The sequence below is a fragment of the Macaca thibetana genome, chromosome 10 (genome assembly GCF_024542745.1).
Source record: "Macaca thibetana thibetana isolate TM-01 chromosome 10, ASM2454274v1, whole genome shotgun sequence".
NCBI lineage: Eukaryota > Metazoa > Chordata > Mammalia > Primates > Cercopithecidae > Macaca > Macaca thibetana.
In genome coordinates this window covers 63654282-63673962 of record NC_065587.1, presented here as the reverse complement: position 1 = coordinate 63673962, position 19681 = coordinate 63654282, and the positions used below count along the sequence as shown (strand labels likewise).

Genomic DNA, 19681 nt, shown 5'->3' with positions numbered 1-19681 from the left:
GGTTGTCTTCATTCTTCTGTTCACGAAACATCTAATGGGTTCTTTTTGTGTGTTGGGCGCTGTGCTGAGAGTGGAGCACAGTGTGAAAGAGCCGCTGCTGTGAGGTTGCTCCTTGTCTGGTGGGCGAGATCAACAGCAAATGGCCTGTTACCTTACTGAGACTGATCAAGGTAGCCCTGGGGCTGAGGGAGCGCAGAGGAGCACCCGCTCCATCCTTGGTCTGGAAGACATCCTAAAGGAGGTGATGTCTGAGCTGAGCCTGAGTCTTTAGGAGAAATTCGTAGGTGAAGGAGGAGAAAGCAGGAGGTGGAAGGGTGTTAAGAGCAGAGGGAAAAGCGTGTGTGCAGAGAGGTGCAGAGGAAGCAGTGGCACATGTTTGGGTGGCTGCTCAGTGACTGAAGAGCAGGGACTGTGGAAAGTCATCCAATTCCCATGTGAGAAAGGGAAACTGGAAGAGACTTGCTAATTCAGCCCAGCAGGCTCCCTACAACCTCTGGGGATGGCCTCATGGGTGTGCAGGGCCTCCAGAGCTAAAACTGTTTGAGAGAAGGCTTCTGTGCTGTCCGTACCAGGCCCCTCCCCAGAGTTCAGCCTTGCTCCAGGCAGGCTCCACTAGCTGCCTACAGACAGGCCGACCCCTGGCTTCCCCATGGCCCTCGCCACCAAGATCACACAGCCCCTCTAATTAGTTATTGATCTGGCATTTTGTTGTGGCTGTGCTTCCCACTCCTACGTATAGTCGATTCCCAAGTTAATGAAGCTGGATTCTGTACCGTCCTCCTTCCCCCGCATCACTTCTCCCTGGGCTCACACTGCTGCTACTCCAACGGAATGGCTCCAGACAAAGACCACTGAAAACGAGCCGCACTCCTGCTAACAGGAAGATGGCACAGAAGCGGGTGGGAGGAATATTGCCTCTGGAATCAGCTGCAGAGTACGCCTGTTGCCTTTGTTGGGTCAGGTCTCCTGGGGCCCAGCATCTTTCCATGGTGGCCTGAAAGCCAACTGTGGCATGAGGGTGATGTGGATCAAAGAGCTTCTTCCACCGTCACACCCCTGTGTCTCTGGGTGGGCCTGTAGGGTAGCAGATGGTAGTCTGGGAAAAAACACTTCTTCCTTTCTGGGTAATTTGTATTCAGTCATTTAACTCCTCTCAGCTTCCATTTCCTTAAAATAGGCATTCTGTTGTATCTTCCCAGGGTGTTGGGAGGATCCAGTTGGATGCTCTGTGAAACTTCTTTGAAAACAGTAAAACAATATAAGAAGGAATCATGGGTTTGCTGTTACTCTTAGGAAGGGGCTGGGATCCCGGACAATCTGGAATGGGGTTTCAGATGTGGAAAAAATTACCATTCTGCTCCCCTGCCCATGTTTGTATTAAATGAAACTGTTCATGAGAGCATCAGAATAAGGGGTTAATAGAATATAGAAAGAACTCCTACAACTGAACAATGCAAAAACAACCCAATTTAAAAATTGACAAGGAAGTTGAATGGACATTTCACCAAAGAAGATACAGAATGGCCAATGTGCACATGAAAACATACTCAATATCCACTGATCATTAGAGAAATGCAAATCAAAACTACAGTAAGATACTACCTCCCACCTATTAGAATGGCTATGATTTAAACACACACAGAAAATAACAGGCGTTGGCCAGGATGTGGAGAAATGAGAACATTTGTGCATTGCTGGTGGGAATATAAAATGGTAAGGCCCCTGTGAAAAACAGTGTGGCAGTTCATCACAATTTAAACAGGGAGTTCCCGTCTGATCCAACAGCTCCACTCCTGGGTTTCTGTGCAAAAGAATTGAAAGCAGAGACCCTAAGAGATATGTGTACACCCATGTTCATAGCAGCATTATTCACAATAGCCAGAAGGTAAAAACAACACAAATGGACATTGACAGATGAATAGACAAACAAAATGTGGTATCTGCGTACAACATTCAGCCTTCAAAAGAAAGGAAATTCTGACACATGCTGCATCATTAATGAACCTTGAAGGATATTATGCTAAGTGAAATGAGCCAGTTGCAAAAGGACAAATGCTGTATGATTCCACTTAGATGAGGTGCCTACAGATTCATAGAGACGGAAAGTAGAATGTGGGTTGCCAGGGCCTGGTGGGAGGAGGGAAGGGGGATAGGGTAGTCGAATTCATAGAGATGGAAAGTAGGATGTGGGTTGCCAGGGCCTGGAGGGAGAGGGAGGGGCAGTTGCTGTTCAGTGGCTGCTGAGTTTTGGTTGGGGATGATGGGGTCATTCTGGAGATGGATGGTGATGATGGTTGTACAGCAATGTTAATGTACTTAATGCTACTCAACTGTACACTTAAAATGGCTAAAAGTAATATGTATATTTTGCCACAATTTAAAAAAAAATATTTAAAAATGGTTGAAGTGGTAGATCTTATGTACAAATGCTCCTCAGCTTCCCATGGGGTTATGTCTTAATAAACTGTAAAGTCAGATATACTGTAAGTCAAAAATGCATTGATTACACCTAATGTCCCTAACATTGCAGCTCAGCCTCGCCCACCTCAAACGTGCTCAGAACACTAACACTAGCCTACAGTTGTGCAAAACCATTTAACACAAAGCCTATTTTATAATGAAGTATTGAATATCTCATGTAATTTCTTTAATACTGTACTGAAAGAAACAATTCAAAGTGTGGCTTCTTCTGAATGTGTATCACTTTGCATCATCATAAAGTCGAAGTGTCGTAAATTGAACCATCGTAAGTCAGGGTCCATCTGTATATTTTACCACAATAAAAAAAAATCAAAGACAGCTTTTAAGGGGGATAGAAGCCTCAAACTGGCAGCCTGTGGCCCATTTAGAAGATTAGAGCAGCAATTCAGTCTTGTTGGCTTGGCGCCTAGGACTTTATGGGGTCCAGGGGCTTATAAGCACCCCCAAGCCTTTCTTAGGACCTTAGTACCACCTGGTGTAGCTACTACCTGTTCCTCTGGGATACTGCCCAGGTGTCCAGTAGAACCCCCCAGGGGGTGGGGCCGGAGTCATGGCCCCAGCCTTAACAGTGGGGCATCTCTGCCCAGATAGTAATTTTCCATTCTAGTCCTGCCCTAGCATCTCAGCTGGGTTTGGACCTTCTTTCTTGGTTTGGGGGGAGCACAGCAGGTGTCCTGGGCCTATGCCAGTGGCAGCTGATCCACCCGCCCCAGAGAGCCGAACACCATGAGGAAATTTCCACAGCTTTCTCGCGCTCGCCCCCCGTCTTCTCAGGAGTGACTTATCCTCTGTTCTCTGTAGGTTTTCTTTTCCTCTGCCTGCAGCATTGCCGTGGATGCCACCCTGAGGAAGAAAGCTGAAAAGTTCCAAGCTCACCTGACCAAGAAGTTCCGGTGGGACTTTGCTGCAGAACCTGAGGACTGTGCCCCTGTGGTGGTGGAGCTCCCTGAGGGCACCGAGATGGGCTAACTCGGGCAGCGCTCTCAGCTGCGAGGGGCCCCTTGCCACAGGGCTGCAGTCCTGGCCTCTCCATTTACTTCTTCCTATCCTGGGACCTGTGAGGGCAGCAATCTCTCCAGATCCCACAAAGATGGAGCCAGAATTCCCTTTTTCACTGATAAATATGTTTCTTCATTGCCAAAGAGGCTGTACCCATCCTGAAGGCACATTTGTACGTTCCCCATCAGCTGGGCCTTGGTGCTAACCTGGCTGAATTTCACACAGGCTCTTACAGAAACTCCTAGGGGAGACCTGCCTACATGGCAACCAGATTCCCTCTGAGTGAGAAGGAATTGAACCAAAAGTCCTAGAAAGAACTGATTGCTTGTTCCATAGGAGCTCAGAAAACGAGAAACCCTGGATTGCCCAGGGGGTCTGAGAGGTCAGTTGGTGACTTTTTTTGCAGTTAAATGCAGGGTGATGGGGAAATGAGCCTGCCTCTTGCTGAATGGGAGCAGAGGACTTGGGCCTGCGGCTTCTTGGAAGCCCTTGATTGGGAAGAGAGTGTCAAGGGAGGCAGCTGGATTCAACCTGGCAGGTGGTCAGCTTCAGCTTTCTCCATCAAAATCCCATTCTCATGTCCAGAGGCCCAGTGGGTCATCTCCCAAGGTGGGTGTGGCCCCTGACCTCAGGGGCCTTGCTGGTGCTGTTACCTCCCACCTGCTCCATCCTGAGGCCTCACCCAGAAGTGGGACCCTCCCCTTCCTCACCAGAGCCACCGTCACTGTTTCTGATGACCTGGAGCGTCAACAACAACCAGAAAGGTTTCTGCCCAGGGCAGGCTTCTTAAGGCCCTTAGGAAGTTTTGTGCCTTCCAAGTGCTGAAGAAGACCTGGTCAGCCTAAATCTTCCCAGTCCTGCTGTGGAGCTGTCAGTCACTGGAATAATAAGCTCCTGGTTCCTTGGGAGTCCTGGGGGCACGCCTTTCGTGCTGTGTGGCAGGGTTCCTCTCTAGACAAGTACACAGGCCCTGCCACCCTGTCATCAAACTGCTGTACTATGATCACAGTCCCTGTGCCATCCTTTTCCAAGGCTGGGGCTCACACCAGGTTTTTGAATGAGAATCCCTGCTGGTTAAGACTTTTGCTTCCACTTGTTTCCTTGGAGATGTTTTTCCAAGAGCATAATGTACATTAAAGTCTTCGAGTTGAGACAGAATCCCCTTGTGTGTGTGTCTCTTGCAGCTAATCCGCCTGATCTCCAGAGCAGCCAGGCTGCTGTCCATAGACACACACCTCCCTCCAGTGTCTGGGAGACCTGCCCAACCTCTGGAGTCTGGAAGAGGCAGGCAGCCAGTGTTCCTCCTGTTCCTCTGAGGCCCCTGAGACAGGCACACAAGGAAGAAGGGATGAGGCCCCATGTCTCAATAATAACCTAAGATTCACCTTATATGAATTGGCTCCTCTTTTTCTCCCAAAGCCCACTCATCGAACTACCTGGGGAGCTTGTGAAAACTGTATCTTTAAAGGAGTGAAGTCCTGATACATGCTACAACATGGATGAACCTTGAGAACGTGCTAAGTCAAAGACAGGGACCACCTATGACATGATTCCATTCACGTGGCATGTCCACTATAGGCAAATCCACAGAGAGGGAGAGTCAATTAGTGGTTACCAGAGAATAAGAGACTGGGATGGGAGTGACTGCTGATAAGCCTGGGATTTCTTTTTGGGGTGATGAAGATATTCTGGAATCAGATGGTGGTGATGGTTGTACAACCTTATGAATTTACTAAAAACCACTGGAAGTAAGCACTTGAAAATGATTAATTTTATGGTATGTAAATTACATCTCAATAATTTCTGAAAATGGAGATTCCCAAGTCCCATCCTGCAGAGTTTCTGAGGCAGCGAATCCGGATGGGGCCTGAGTTCTGAGGCACACTCAGTTTTGTTTTGCTTTGTTTTGTTTTGTTTTGTTTTGTTTTTTTGAGACAGAGTGTTGCTCTGTCACCCAGGCTGGAGTGCAGTGGTGCGACGTCGGCTCACTGCAAGCTCCGCCTCCTGGGTTCACGCCATTCTCCTGCCTCAGCCTCCCGAGTAGCTGGGACTACAGGCGCCCGCCACCACGCCCGGCTAATTTTTTTATTTTTAGTAGAGACGGGGTTTCACTGTGTTAGCCAGGATGGTCTCAGTCTCCTGACCTCGGAGGCACACTCAGTTTTAAGTAACATTACCTGTAAGTGACAGCATTGCGATTAGTACCTGGAGCTCCCCTGGGACAGAATTTGTCTCCCATCAGGGCAGTACCTAAAAGTTGGATCATGTAACCTTGTTACCCAAGCGTGTCAGTCAGTATTCCTGTGTTTACACAGATGCACGCCCCTTACACACACACACACACACAACAGGTTAAACAAAACTAGCTACTGTTTACCAAGGGCTCTGTTCTGTTACTTCACTGAAATCCTCAGCAATATGTGGTAAGTACTCCAATTATCCCCATTTTGCTGATAGGAAAGTGGGCTCAGCTGAAATCACTGCCAGGGTCACAGCCAGTGAGTACTGAGAACAAGAGTCAGGCCCCCGCCTCTGGTGTCCACAGCCCACTCTGCAGCTGCATTCACAGCTCCGATTTCCTTCCTTGCTGGCCCCACGTGTCCAGGGCAGCCTTCCCCTCCGCCCTGCTCCCAGCCTTGGCCCTGCTGCCATCCAGCTGTGTGATCGTGAGCAAGCTGCTTATGTTCTCTGAGCCTCAGCTCCTTGCACGAAATAAGAGTTGGCTTGGGGCCGGGCATGGTGGCTCACGCCTGTAATCCCAGCACTTTGGAAGGCTGAGGCGGGCGGATCACAAGGTCAAGAGATTGAGACAATCCTGGCCAACATGGTGAAACCCCGTCTCTACTAAAAATACAAAAATTAGCTGGGTGTGGTGGCGTGCGCCTGTAGTCCCAGCTACTCAGGAGGCTGAGGCAGGAGAATCGCATGAACCCGGGAGGTGGAGGTTGCAGTGAGCTGAGATCTTGCCACTGCACTCCAGCCTGGCCACAGAGTGAGACTCCATCTCAAAAAAAAAAAAGGCTTGGATTTAGGTTTCTGATATAGAATCTGTGGGCTCCCACAGGTATTTAAAAGTTGACCCTTGTGTTATTTTGAATGTTTTAAAAACAAACTACATTTATACAGGATAATATGACTGGGCTGACAAAAAAAAAAATAGGTCTCTTTTGTTTGGGGCTGCAGTGACGTCCACTTTAGGTCTCCTGCTCGTCCCAACAGGCAGTCCTCTGTGTGTCTTTGATGAATAAAAAATGTGAAAACAGATTAATTATTACTTAATACTTGCAGTATTTTTGGAAGGCGGACACTTTGGGAACAGAACCAGTGGCACTGCTGATCTCCAAGCTCCCTTCCAGCTCTAACACCTCTACATGTGAAGCTATTGGCAGGACCTGGCCTGATTTAAAAACCCTCCCAAATGCAGGCCTCATGGGGTCTAGCTCTTATTTGCAAGGCTGGTTCATCCTATTAGCAGAATCAGCAGAGGTGGTGACTTTCTAACCCCCTTCCCCTGTCCCCATGACAAACCCTCCCTGTTGTGAGCCTCTTTCCCATCGAATTTCTCACCACGTGAGCAGTGGAGGAGTTCCCCACTGTTGACTGCCTCCTGCCATTGGTAATTATCTCCCCACCATCCTACGCTTGTAAATATTACTTAATATTCCCAGCGCACTGGGACATGCTGGTGTCTCCAACTAATCAGACTTTGGCTTGACTGAGATGCTGTCCCCTGCTGACCTGGGGGCCGAAAATGCAGAGTGAATGCCACGGTCAAGGCCAGCACTGAGTCACGTCCGCCAGATTGAAAGCGGAACCATACTGCTTTCATGGGGAGGCTTACCTGAGGTCCCCTGTAATCCCGGGAGCCCGTGTGGTCCTGCAGCTCTGCAGACACTGCTTTTTTTTTCAGTCCCCCGCTGACTGTAGATGGCACTTCCTCACCTCAAATTCACTGGATCTGTCCTGGACAGGCTTTGTTTGTTTCTGTTAGAGGCTTCTAGACCCTTCTATCTCCAGAGCATCCAAGGTCTCTGGTACTGGCTTGTTCTCCCCCAACCCTGGGCTCCTGGACAGGCCTCCCTGCTGAGAGGTGGGCTGAGCGAGAAATAATGTCAGCTGCTCACTGCTGGGGGGCAGGGTGCACAGGCATTCATCTGGCACTCAGCTCCCCATGTCCCCTGCGCCACCGCCGCCCCACCCACCCCCAGCCTGCCAGGCCTACTATCACGTGTCCTGGATCTGTGTCAGCTCCCTCGATTTCTCTGGAAAACAGGAATCCTGAGCATTGTCAAGCTGACAGCTGCTTAGTGGGAGGAGGCAAAAAATACGGGCATCTCAGTTGCATTGTCCAATGTCAGGTGGCCCACCCGAAAGAAACTCAACAGGTCCCTCTTCCTTGGATCTTTGTCTTGCTGCTTCTCTCTCCTGATTTCTCCCTCTTCCCTCTGTCCACTTCCAAAAATGTGCACCTGGCTCAGGTCTGGCCTCTCACTTCTAAGGGACAACAGATGGAGTTACATCTTCAGGAGAGCCCGCCTGCAGTGAGGAGCGCTGGAGAAAAATGTAGGACCTTCACCCAGGAACAGAGAGGTGGGAGGGCTGGCCTAAGGAGGAGGCCTCCACATACTTGAGGGTGTAGAGTGGGGAGCCCGGGAGAAGCTACAGGGCAGCTGAGGTCAGCTCCATGCCTGTGGCACTCAGGGACCACGCCCCTGCCCAGTGAGCTAACATCCTCCTGGGGGAGCCACACAGTAAGCATGCTAAGTAGATGGCAGAGTGGGCCCATCCTGAGAAGTGCCCGTGGGAAACAAAATAGAGCAGGGGAAGGGAAACGGAGAGTCCTGGCGGGGTGAGGGGACATGCTGTATTTTTTTTTTTTTTTTTTTTTTGAGACAGTCTCACTCTGTCGCCCAGGCTGGAGTGCAGTGGCGCGATCTCAGCTCACTGCAAGCTCCACCTCCCAGGTTTACACCATTCTCCTGCCTCAGCCTCCCAAGTAGCTGGGACTACACGCGCCCGCCACCACGCCCGGCTAGTTTTTTGTGTTTTTTTTAGTAGAGACGGGGTTTCACCCTGTTAGCCAGGATGGTCTCAATCTCCTGACCTTGTAATCCACCCGTCTTGGCCTCCCAAAGTTCTGGGATTACAGGCTTGAGCCACCGCGCCCGGCTTTTTTTTTTTTTTTGAGACGAAGTCTTGCTCTGTCACCCAGGCTGGAGTGCAGTGGCGTGACCTCGGCTCACTAAAAGCTCCACCTCCTGACTTCATGCCATTCTCCTGCCTCAGCCTCCCAAGTAGCTGGGACTACAGGCGCCTGCCACCACACCTGGCTAATTTTTTGTGTTTTTAGTAGAGATGGGTTTTCACTGTGTTAGCCAGGATGGTCTCTATCTCCTGACCTCGTGATCCGCTCACTTCGGCCTCCCAAAGTGCTGGGATTACAGGCGTGAGCCACCGCGCCTGGCCGAGATGCTGCAATTTAAAGGGAGTGGCATTTGAACAAAGATTTAAAGGTGAGCAAGTGAGCCATGTAGGGGTCTGGAGAGTGTTCCAGTAGAACAAGCAGCAAAGGTAAAGACCCTGGGGCAGGAGCCTGTCTGGTGTACTGCAAGAGCATCAGGGGGTCAGGGTCAGTAGGCAGGAGTGGGGTGATCAAAGATGAGAATAGCAGGAGAGGAAACCAGAGAGTAACTTACAGAGGGACCGGGTTGTCCAGGGCCTATGGGCTGTTGTAAGACAGCGAAATGGGGACACATTTGAGGGTTTCAAGCAGAAAAGTGTCATGAGCTGACCCATCTTTTTGCTTTTTTTTTTTTTTTTTGAGACGGGGTCTCACTATGTTGCCCAGGCTGGGTGCAGTGGCTATTCACAGGTGCTGTCACAGCACCCTACAGCCTCAAACTCCCAGAGTCAAGTGACCCACGTCAGCCTCCTCAGTAGCTGGGACTACAGGCATGAGCTACACCCGGCAGCTGACTTCTGTTTGTAACAGGATCCCAAGCTGCTGTGTCGGATATAGACTGCAGGGGGTAAGGGTGGAAGCAGAAGGACCACTAAGGAGCTAGTGGTCCCACTAAGGTCCCACTAAGCAGTGGACCACTAAGGAGCTAATCCCGGGGAGAGGTAATAGTGTCTCAGGTCACAGTGGTGTCAGGGGTGCAGGCTGTGCTGTACCATGATTCAAAAAAGGGACGGACAGGATGTCTTTGAAGATCTCTTCTAGCCTGATAGCCTCCACTTCTCCAAGGCCACAGATCTGGGCAGAATGCCAACTTGTTGGGCCCGCTCCCCCAACAGGAGTTACCTCTTGACTGTCCTATCATGGGGTACGTTGAGCCTTCCTATTCTCAGATGCCCATGGTACTTTTGGGGAGGTGGGGCAATGATGAATTGGGAGGGCTGTCACGGGTGTTCTGGGTGCTGGGTGGCAGTGGAGGACTTGAAGTGGCTCTGCTGAGAGGCAGTGGGTGGGTCAGGGCCCCTGCTAGACTGTGGTCACACCACCAGTGCCTGTGTGGATGTTCCTGCTGCTGGTGGGCAATGAGGAGAGTCCCACTTAACTGTTCCGGTGTCCATATGACTAAAAGGGAATTGAGGGCCAGCCGCCATGGCTCACACCTGTAATCCCAGCACTTTGGGAGGTTAAGGCGGGCAGCTTGCTTGAGCTCAGGGGTTCGAGACCAGCCTGGGCAACATGGCGAAACACCATCTCTACAAAAAATCGTAAAATTAGCCAGGCATGGTGGCACACACCTGTAGTCCCAGCTACTCAGGAGGCTAAGGCAGGAGAATTGTTTGAGCCCAGGAGGTTGAGGCTGTGTGAACTATGATCATACCACTGCTCTCCAGCCTGGGTGAAAAAGCAAGACCCTGTCTCAAAACCCCAAAAAACAGGAGTTGAGGGCATGTGAATTCTCTATTGGTACTAATGGTTCTTGGTTGGAATCATTCATACACCCACTTCTGCCGCGGAAGTTCCCGGATGTAGAGGCGATTACTAAGAGCCGGTGTGTGTTGGGGGCTTCCCTCCTGGCTGCCGGGCACTGTGTCAGGCCCTTGCCTTCCTCAGTCTGGAGCACCAGCTCTCCAGCGGAGGCCTCATCCTTCTGCCTTGTCCAGACAAGGAAGAAGGAAGGCAAGGCCCGGCAAGGTGAAGGGACTTCCTGGAAAGCAGAGGCTGCTGAGCCCGGCTGGTGTTGGAGCCCAAGCCTGTGAGTCCCACCCTGCCCCTACCACCATGCAGCGCTCCTCAACAAAGACGGCTACTTAATCCAAGGTCATCATCAGTGGATCCGAGGCTGCAGCCTGATGACAGTATCAGTCACAAGGGTGGCAGGCAGGCCCCACTGGCCTCTGGGGTCATGAGAGCTTGCTGAGTTTTCCACCCAGACCCTTTGTGTCTGTGTCTGGGCCTCTGGGGACACCGGACTGACCTGGCTCAGAGCAAGGTGGTAACTGCGGGTGGGGTTGCTTCTGATCTGAAAGGAGCCTGCCTCTGCCCTCCTTGGGAACAACGAGGGCCAGTGAGGGGCCACTCAGGGTGGAATGCCTGAGCAAAGGCCGCCCTCCTCTCACCCATCCCTGTCCTACCAGAGCTGCTGTTGAGTTTTGCAAAAGGCATTTGCTTTAGAAAGAGATGCTACAGGCCGGGCGCGGTGGCTGAAGCCTGTAATCCCAGCACTTTGGGAGGCCGAGACGGGCGGATCACAAGGTCAGGAGATCGAGACCATGCTGGCTAACACGGTGAAACCCCGTCTCTACTAAAAAATACAAAAAACTAGCCGGGCGAGGTGGCGGGCACCTGTAGTCCCAGCTACTCGGGAGGCTGAGGCAGGAGAATGGCGTAAACCCGGGAGGCGGAGCTTGCAGTGAGCTGAGATTTGGCCACTGCACTCCAGCCTGGGCGACAGAGCGAGACTCCATCTCAAAAAAAAAAAAAAAAAAAAGAGATGCTACATACAAGTATGGTGGCTTATACGTGTAATCCCAGCACTTTGGGAGGCCAAGGTGGAAGGATCACTTGAGCCCAGGAGCTTGAGACCAGCCTGGGCAACATGGTGAGACCCTTTCTCTAGAAAACAAAATTTTTTTTTAAATTAAAAAACAAAACAAAAAAAAGATGCTGCAAAAGCGAAGCCCCTGAGGGGCTGACTTAACGGCTGGCCGCCCTCTGGATAGGCCTCGCCTCAGCTGCCCACCCTGTGGGTCAGTAAGCGAGACACCGTCACTCTGAGTACAGCAGCCTGAAAGCAGGAGTGGGCCAGGGCTAGTTAGAGGAGCTCTCTGTGGTCCGCTTGAGTGAGGAAGACGACACCATTGTTCATTTCCCTTTGTCCCTTCTTCTCTTAGTGTCCTCACGTGTTCTTGACACTGTATTTATCGTGTCGCAAATACATTAGTATGATAACTATTTCCCCCAGTTTGCCATTTGCTTTTTTAATGTTTTGATTTTGAAATGTATGCTTTATTTTTTATGTTACATATGTCGAGCTTTTTCCTTTTGATTTTTTCCCATTGCTTTAATGCTTAAAAATCCATTCTTATCTTGAGATGAAATGTAATTAATCTGTATTGTGTTTCAGTTTTTCCTAGTGTTATTCTTTGTTTATTTTGTATTTTACAATAGTCAATATCATGTTTCCTCAGCCCCACCTCCTCCAGCCCCACCTCCTCCAGCCCCACTGCCACCTTTCATGCCTCACATCTGTTTTCGATTTTTCCTCTCTTCTTAAGTCCTAGCACGCTGCCTCACGCCTCCATCCTCGTCCCCTCCTCGGACACCAAGGGCCTCTCACAAACCCTCCTGACCCCTCCCGGCATTTGCAGTAGGAAGAACCACACACGTGGCTGGCTCCGGGTGTCCGAGTCTGGTGGAGCCGAGTGTTTTTCTTGTTGCTTCTCAGGGACTAGAATCGTCCGCTTAAGATTCTGCATGTCCATACTTGGAAAGTCATTTACATAAATAGGTCATTGATTGGAAGACTCCCCCCTCCTCTGTCCTTGAACTAAAGGCCCCTCGAATAGCCGGCGGTTGCTGTTGTTTTAGATGTCATAGCCCATTTCTGTTCACCTCTCTTCTAATGTCAGGTCTCCTTTGCTTTCAGGACGACGTTTTCTGCTCCCTGTCATCTTTGGTGGGAGTGCCAATCACAGCACCTCACCCTGTCCTTCCACTCACCGGGACAGACACACAACACTAGCTAGGCCAACCGGCATCTTCCCTGGGATGCTGCTTCAAGAAGGCGCAAAAGGACCCCACTTGCTTTTAGAGCTGTGGCTCTAGAGGACTCTCAGTTAGACCTACTGGGGTCATCATCCCCATCACAGAAAGCCCTTGTACCTGAAGTGAGGGTGAGCCCAACACAGAAGGAAGCTGAGCTGAGAGACAAGAGCAAGAGAAGCCAAGAAAAATATCTGGAGCACCTGGATCCAGCCTCACCTGCATCCCACAATCCTTGGGCTTCCTCCTACATGAGCCAATACAGTACCTTTTAATTTGAGCCCGCTTTATGACAGGTTTTTGCTAAAGAATCCTGATTCACCCCTGCATTGTGATGCTTTGGACTTCATTGCCTGCCCGCCTGTAAAACTCCTAAGATGTCAAAGCTGAAAGGGGCTTTAGAGACCACAGTCTCATCCTACAGTTGGTGAAACGAGGGAAAGAACTTGTCCAAGGTCACGTGGTGCATCGTTTCCCGCCCAGCAGCAAGGAAAAGAGCTTGAACTCACTGCCCAGCAGCCTGGACGGTGCTGTGGCCTCTGCGATGGCATTGCAGTGCTTAGTGGCTATTGATCTGTTGTTTTGGATGTGTTACCCAGACAGGACTGCCACTGCCACACGAGCGCATGTGCAGCCCAGGGAGAGCTCTAGGGCGGGGCCAGAGCGGGGGTGGGGAGGGCATCGTTGCTGCTGCTTCAGCCCCTGTCGGGAGAGAATGAGAAAATGGTGGTGAACAAGACCTTGCTGATACTCACTGTGGGCCATGTGCCATGTTAAATGGGCACAGTAGCTTTACATTCGTTCTTCTCAGCCTTGCAGCGTCCCTATGAAGTAGGTGCTATGGGAATCCCTGTTTTGTCAGTGGGAAAACAGGAACTTCCTAGTGGTCACACTGCGATTGAGCCACACGCTTGGACTAACCGGGGTCAGCCTGACTCCAGAGCCTGACTCTTGCACCAAGGAGGGGCAAAATCAGGCAGGCCACATGGATGAGTAGAGGCCCACGTGAGGACTGTGGGAGAGCGTGCCTCGGCTCCCCAGCTCTGGCCCAGGGCAGCCAATTCAAGGCAGACTTGTCAGAGCTTCCAATTTTTCAAGAGAAGCCGGAAATCTGGACTTTTATGTGAAATGTCTCTATTTTTAAATGTTGGCAAAGAAATTCAGATTTAAAAAAAAAGCACACACACACACAAGGCAACCCAAACCACATTTGCAAGCCAGTGGATTGCAGCTTTTCGACTTTACTATATTCTTTCTGTGGCTGCAGGAAGCTGTTGTAACCCACAGGACTCTGTCCGTCACCTGGCAGGAGAGCGGACCTACCTGGATGTGGTTAGGATGCCACCCTGCCCTGCTCACACTCACTCATTTCTGAGTGTGTGTCAGAGGCCAGCCAATGCCAGAAGCAGGGGTTGGGCGGGGCGGGTGGTGGGGCACGTGTGCTTGCTGGGGAGGGCCAGGAGCATAGAAGAAGCCTCCTTATCCAATGTTACAGGTGAGGAAATTGAGACCAAGCGAGGCCATATAAACAGCTGGGTCCCCGGCGACACATGGAAAGAGCTGCTGGGACCGGGTCCAAGGTCTTCCCGAACCGTAAGTATGGTCCTCTGAGCACACATTACCCTGCTGTTGGCCTTTTGGCTGGTAGGAGACACCTGGATTCTGGGATGTGGCAGAGCCCAGCCTTGCCCATGATAAGGATAATAAGGAAGTCACTGAAACTCTGTGAGCCCCAGTTTCTCCATCTGTAAAATGGGCATGTCCTCTGTAAAACAGAGGCATTGGCTCTGCCCCCACGCCCATGTAAAACTATGGCCCCCAGGCCCAGAGGGGTAGAGCGTGGCAGACTCCTCACCTCCAGGAGCAGGGCACTGAGCCAAAGATACCTGCAGCCCCCACTGCGGTGCCTCTGGGGCTGGGACTGTTCTGGGCACGTGCTGAGTTATGGTGACACATCCAGAGCTGAGTCTGTCTCTCCCGCCTGCCCAGTCCTCTGGGAAAGGAGTGGGGGTCAGGAAGGTGAGGGGGGCTTCATTTCCAGGTCACCATCCTCAGGCCTGGGCCTGACACAGAGGAGAATGAGCGGGAGGGTGGACGAACAGCATCCTAACAGTAGTTCTCGTCCACACCCTGCACCCGTGTGCCAAGCTCTTAGTTTACGCCATGCTTCATCCCAGCGGAGTCTTGTGCTGTGGGGGGAGCTGCAGCCCTGCCCTCATCCATTCACCATGCATGCACCCCTGCTTTTCAGGAGGTGGCTCCCAACTCTCCCCAGGGCTCAGAGTTGTCCCCGAGACCCTGACCCAGGCCCAGTCAGGGCAGCCATCCCCAGATTTCCTTGGCACACTGGGTGTCAGCTGCCTCCCCCCATCCTTGGCCTGGTGGGACCTGGGGGCTCTCAGCTACCCAGGCAGGAGATCAGCCCCCAGCAGAACGGCCCTACCTCAGCCTGTCTGTGTCTTTGAGGGTTCTCAGTGCTTTACCTGGCCTCAGAAACTACCTCTCAGCCTGAGGGTCCCCACAAGGCTTTGGACTGATGCCCCCTGCCTCAGCTTGACTGATCGAGGTTGAGCCTCAGGGCCCTCAGAGGGCAGGGCTGAGACCCATAGGGTGAAGCCACAGGAGGCAGATGGAAAACCTTAGTGTGAGGTACAACTTACCATCAAAGCTGCCTACAATGGAATGGGCTCTTTTTAAGAGGTAAGTTTTCTGTTCCCAGAGATTTGAAAGTAAAACTTGCAGCCGATGGGGCTAACACACATCTGCTAGGACAGTAGCCTCACTAAATGACTGAGGTTCCCTTCCAGTTCTTAGACCACGAATCTCCTTTGTAGGGTTTTTCTCCCCAGTCCACCCCCTAAGACAGACACAGGCCTTCGCAGGCCTGATTCAGGGTGGAGGAAGGGGAGTCCCAGGTTGAAGGCGAGTTGTTTGCAACCCACGGCTGGGCTCAGGAGCAGGGACACTGCAACTCAGCTGCTTTTCTGCAGGGCCTTCACCTGTCCTGCAAGGACCAAGGCCAAGGCTGCTATGAGCCCCCCATCTGACCCAAGAGGTTCCCACAATGGTCCTGGGTGGTGGGTCCGGCCACTGGGTAGGTGTGGGAGCTGGGGGTTGCAGGTTCAACTTGGCGAAATGTCAGTACACCCACAGGGTCAGGCAGCTTTTCAGGGGCCCAAGGCCATGGAGCTCCAAAGGAGGGCAGCAGGGAGCACGCAGAGAACCGTCCCCACCCAGCTCTTCTCCCACAGGCTCCACGGATCACACTCTGTCTCTCTCACACGCTCCAGGAGAGACACGGCAGCACACACACAGGCAGACACAACCAGCACCCACATCCGAGCGCTCACACACATCAGACGCGTGCGCGTCGTGCAGAGACGCCCACATGGAGACACAGATACACACCCTCCCGGAGTCACACAGACGACACCCACGTGCACGCGGGCACAAACACAGGCCCTGCCTACTTCCGAACCAACTCCACCTCCAGCATGGCCACCCTGGCTGGGGAAGGTAGGCCGGCCGGGTGGGTGCCCTGGATCAGCCTCCTTGCCCTGGGAGTCCTGATCATCTGGAAGCCATGGCCTACCCTGCCCATTGGAGGTCTGCAGGGCCAGGGGCTGCCCGGAGGCAACACAGTAGTTCAGCAGCGCCCTGGGGTCAGCTGATCTGGGTCAGGTCTCAGCTTTCCCACCTTCTGGCTCTGTGACCTGGGCAAGTCACTGGACCTCGCTGAGCTTCAGCTTCCTCATCTGGAAAATGGGTATAACATAGTGCCAACCCTTGAGTCCTGTGATCTCTGTAGCCCCCAGGCCTGGAATATCCTAGATGTTCAGTAAACAGAGACTGTTGCTGTCGCCCCAGGGCGAGGGCTCCTTTGGCAAATGGCCACTCACCCATTGCAGACTGGCATTTGGTGAGTGCACCATATTGGTGAGCTATTATTTTCATGTCTACTTCGGGGGGCTACCTGGGGTCTGAACTTCACTTGTGAGGACCCAGGATGTAGGCCTCCATGTCCAGACTGGCAAAGAGAACCCCATTCCTCTGGCAAAGACAGGGCTGAGCTAGGTAGTCTTAAACAATAAGCAGCCACTCAGCTAGAACTTTGACTGGAATATTCACAGCGTAATGCCATAGCATTCCAGAACCACAGCTGCAAAAACCAGAGGCTCTTGCCAGTGTGTTTCAGGCTCTCAAAGATCTTGAAGCACAAATCTCAGAATGTCAGAGCTGTAGAGGCCTTGGAGACATCTAGTTCAGCTGTCTTGTTCCTAAGATGGAATCCCAGAGTCCATTCCAGACCAGTGTGACAGAAATTGGAAACAGAGGCCCAGAGAGGGGGAGCGACTGAGCAAAGTTGCACAGTGAGTTAGTGGAGGTGTCGAGACCAGACCCCTGGTCCCGGCTTTGTAGCAAGTTTAGATTCAGCCCCTCTATGGAGACCCGGAGGAAGGAAGGCAGAAGAAGAAACATTCGGGCCAAAGTGAGGATTTTCTGGATAACTGTTTTTGAAAAATCAAACCAAAAAGAAAAATGGGAAAAAGGTGCTGGCTTCCCCTTATTTTCTGCCTGTCTTCCTCTGGACACTCGCTCTCTGCAGCTCTCAGCCGTTCCAGCTCTGCTCACAAGCTGCTTCCAGCCGCCCACGGGCTTCCTAAAATGGTCTCTGCAAGCTAATTCCAGAGGGTGAATGGCAGAGAGCAGGCCTGCAGGGAGGGGGGGGTGCACTTCCTTAGCCGACGCAGGTGCAGACAGACTCCACATCAGTGTTGCACCGGCTGTCCCCAGCTCCAACCCCCTCCCCAGGTGCTTCCATGGCCCCCAGCTGCTGGGACCAGGGGGCCCAGCTTTCCCCTCTCACTGCCTGACCTCTTGGAATAGGTTATTTTTCCTTCTTAAATAATTAATTTTTAAAATTTTGTAATAATACGTATTTATCATCGAATAATCAGGAAAGTATAAAGAAGAAAATTAAGATCACCTGTAATCAGCTCCTCTAAATGAAACAACCATTAGCAATTAAGCATATATCCTTCCAGTCTTAGGACTCAGCACATATTACAGAGGGGCTGATTCAGTACATAATGTTCTAAATCCTGTTCTTTCCTTCCAATCGTATATTCACAAGCATCTTTCTAGTCAACAGTTGCACTTCCACAGCATGATTTTTAGTGGCTGCATGGCACCTTGCATATGACTACACCACGCTTTACTCAGCCAATCCCCAATGCCCAGCATTTTAGCTTGTGTCCATTTCTCCCCTATGAGAAACAGTACATGGTTTATTCTTGTAGTTACATCTTTGTAATCAACCTAGTTATTTCCGTAGGACAACTTCCTGGAATTGGAATTGCTGGCCAAAGGGTTTATACTTTTTTAAAAAGATAAAATGCAAAATTATAATACTGTCCTGTCTTCCTATAATGAATGTGTAATAATTAGGTAATAAATAAAAATTAGAAAATATAGATAAGGAAAAATACGAGAAAAAAAATCATAACTTTCCCCAAATCTGACTACCAAGATATGGTCAAGAATGCTGCTGGAAAGCATCTAGACTTTTTTGTATGTGTGTGTACACATATAATGGGATTATACTATACATGCTGTTTTGTAAAACTGATCATTTGTTCATGTCGATACATAAATTTACATTCACAGTATCACTTTTTTTTTTTTTTTGAGACAGGGTCTCGCTGTGTCACCCAGACTGAAGTGCAGTGATTTAATCATAGCTTGCTGCAGCCTTGAACTCCTGGGCTCACACGATCCTCCCACCTCAGCCTCCAGAGTAGCTGGGACTACAGGAACACACCATCACACCTGGCTAATTAACAACAACAACAACAAAACTGTAGAGATGGAGTCTTTCTATATTGCCCAGGTTGGTCGTGAACTCCTAGCCTCAAGCAATCTCCCACTTTGGCCTCCTAAAATGTTGGCATTATAGGCGTGAGTCGCCACACCCGGCCCATGGCATCACTTTTATCTGCCACAGTGTATTTCATTCTGTGTTTATACCTTGGTATCACCACTGTCCTGTTTTGGGGAAGTAGGTTTCTGATTTTGCTCCAGTATAAATAGCTCTGTAATGAACATGCTTGGAAAGCAGCTTTGCTTCTTGTCCATATGCGTTCGTAGGCTCTGTAGTAGTGGAATTGCTGGGTCAAGGGTTTTTGTTGTTGTTCATTTGTTTGTTTTTTGTGTTTGTTTTTGCTGTTGATATCACATCGTTTCTGACCGGAAGTCTAAACAGCAAACCAGCACAGAGGCTCCACTGAGTTGCACGGACGTCTACAGGAAGGGCCCGGAATCTGTAGAACGAGGCAGGAGCTTGTGCTGCATTTGCTGCTCTCCAGGCTGATTGCTTAGAGAAAGGCCTTGGCCTTGAATGGGGCCTTTGCCCAGGAAGGCTCCTCTGTGCCCAGGAAGCCGGGATCAAAACTAGCCCCCCCCACCGGAAACCATGAGCACACAAGCCGGTTCCTGCTGGCTCTCCCCCGCCCACTTCCTGCAAACCCAATACCTCACGTGCCCTCTTCCTGTCTCCAGATCCCACTCACCTGAGACCATGCACAGCGGGAGAATGAATGTGAGGTGTTACAAAGTCCTCATTGTTCTGAGGAGGGGAGAGATGCAGCCAGGGTAGGCGGCCTCGAGACTGGGCAGGTGTGAGCCCGGGCGGTGAGTCTCAGAGGCGCATGGAGGGTCCGCCTGGAGAGGACAGAATGCAGGGCCAACCCACAGGACGAGACCCAGAGCAGGAAGGGCCTGGAGCCTGCAGAGGGCAACAAGGGGAACAGGCCCAGGGTAGGACAGGGAGCGCCTGCCCAGAGCTTCCGAGGGCACTGACGGCCAGGCCGGCCTGGACACCGTCTCGTCTCTCTCCATCACTGTGCTGCTCTGCTCTCTGGGATCTCAGTTAATTCAGAGTTGGGAAAGGAAAGATCCATCTTAGGAAAAGGTGAGCTGAGA

The 19681-nt window shown here is 51.2% G+C and overlaps 2 protein-coding genes across 5 annotated transcripts in view; both read left to right on the top strand.

Annotated features, from left to right (window-relative positions):
- AAR2 (AAR2 splicing factor) overlaps positions 1–13113 on the top strand; it is a 30063-nt gene extending 16950 nt beyond the window's left edge. For 3 of the 4 annotated variants that reach the window (XM_050807183.1, XM_050807185.1, XM_050807184.1), the window contains one exon: positions 3283–4635. In XM_050807183.1, coding sequence (XP_050663140.1) covers positions 3283–3450 — 168 coding nt within the window. In that variant the 3' untranslated portion in view covers positions 3451–4635. Of the gene's footprint in view, positions 1–3282; positions 4636–12584 lie in introns of those variants that run through there. The other variant, XM_050807186.1, reaches the window with a different exon arrangement.
- MYL9 (myosin light chain 9) overlaps positions 1–19681 on the top strand; it is a 345283-nt gene that overhangs the window by 36392 nt on the left and 289210 nt on the right. The window lies entirely within an intron of this gene.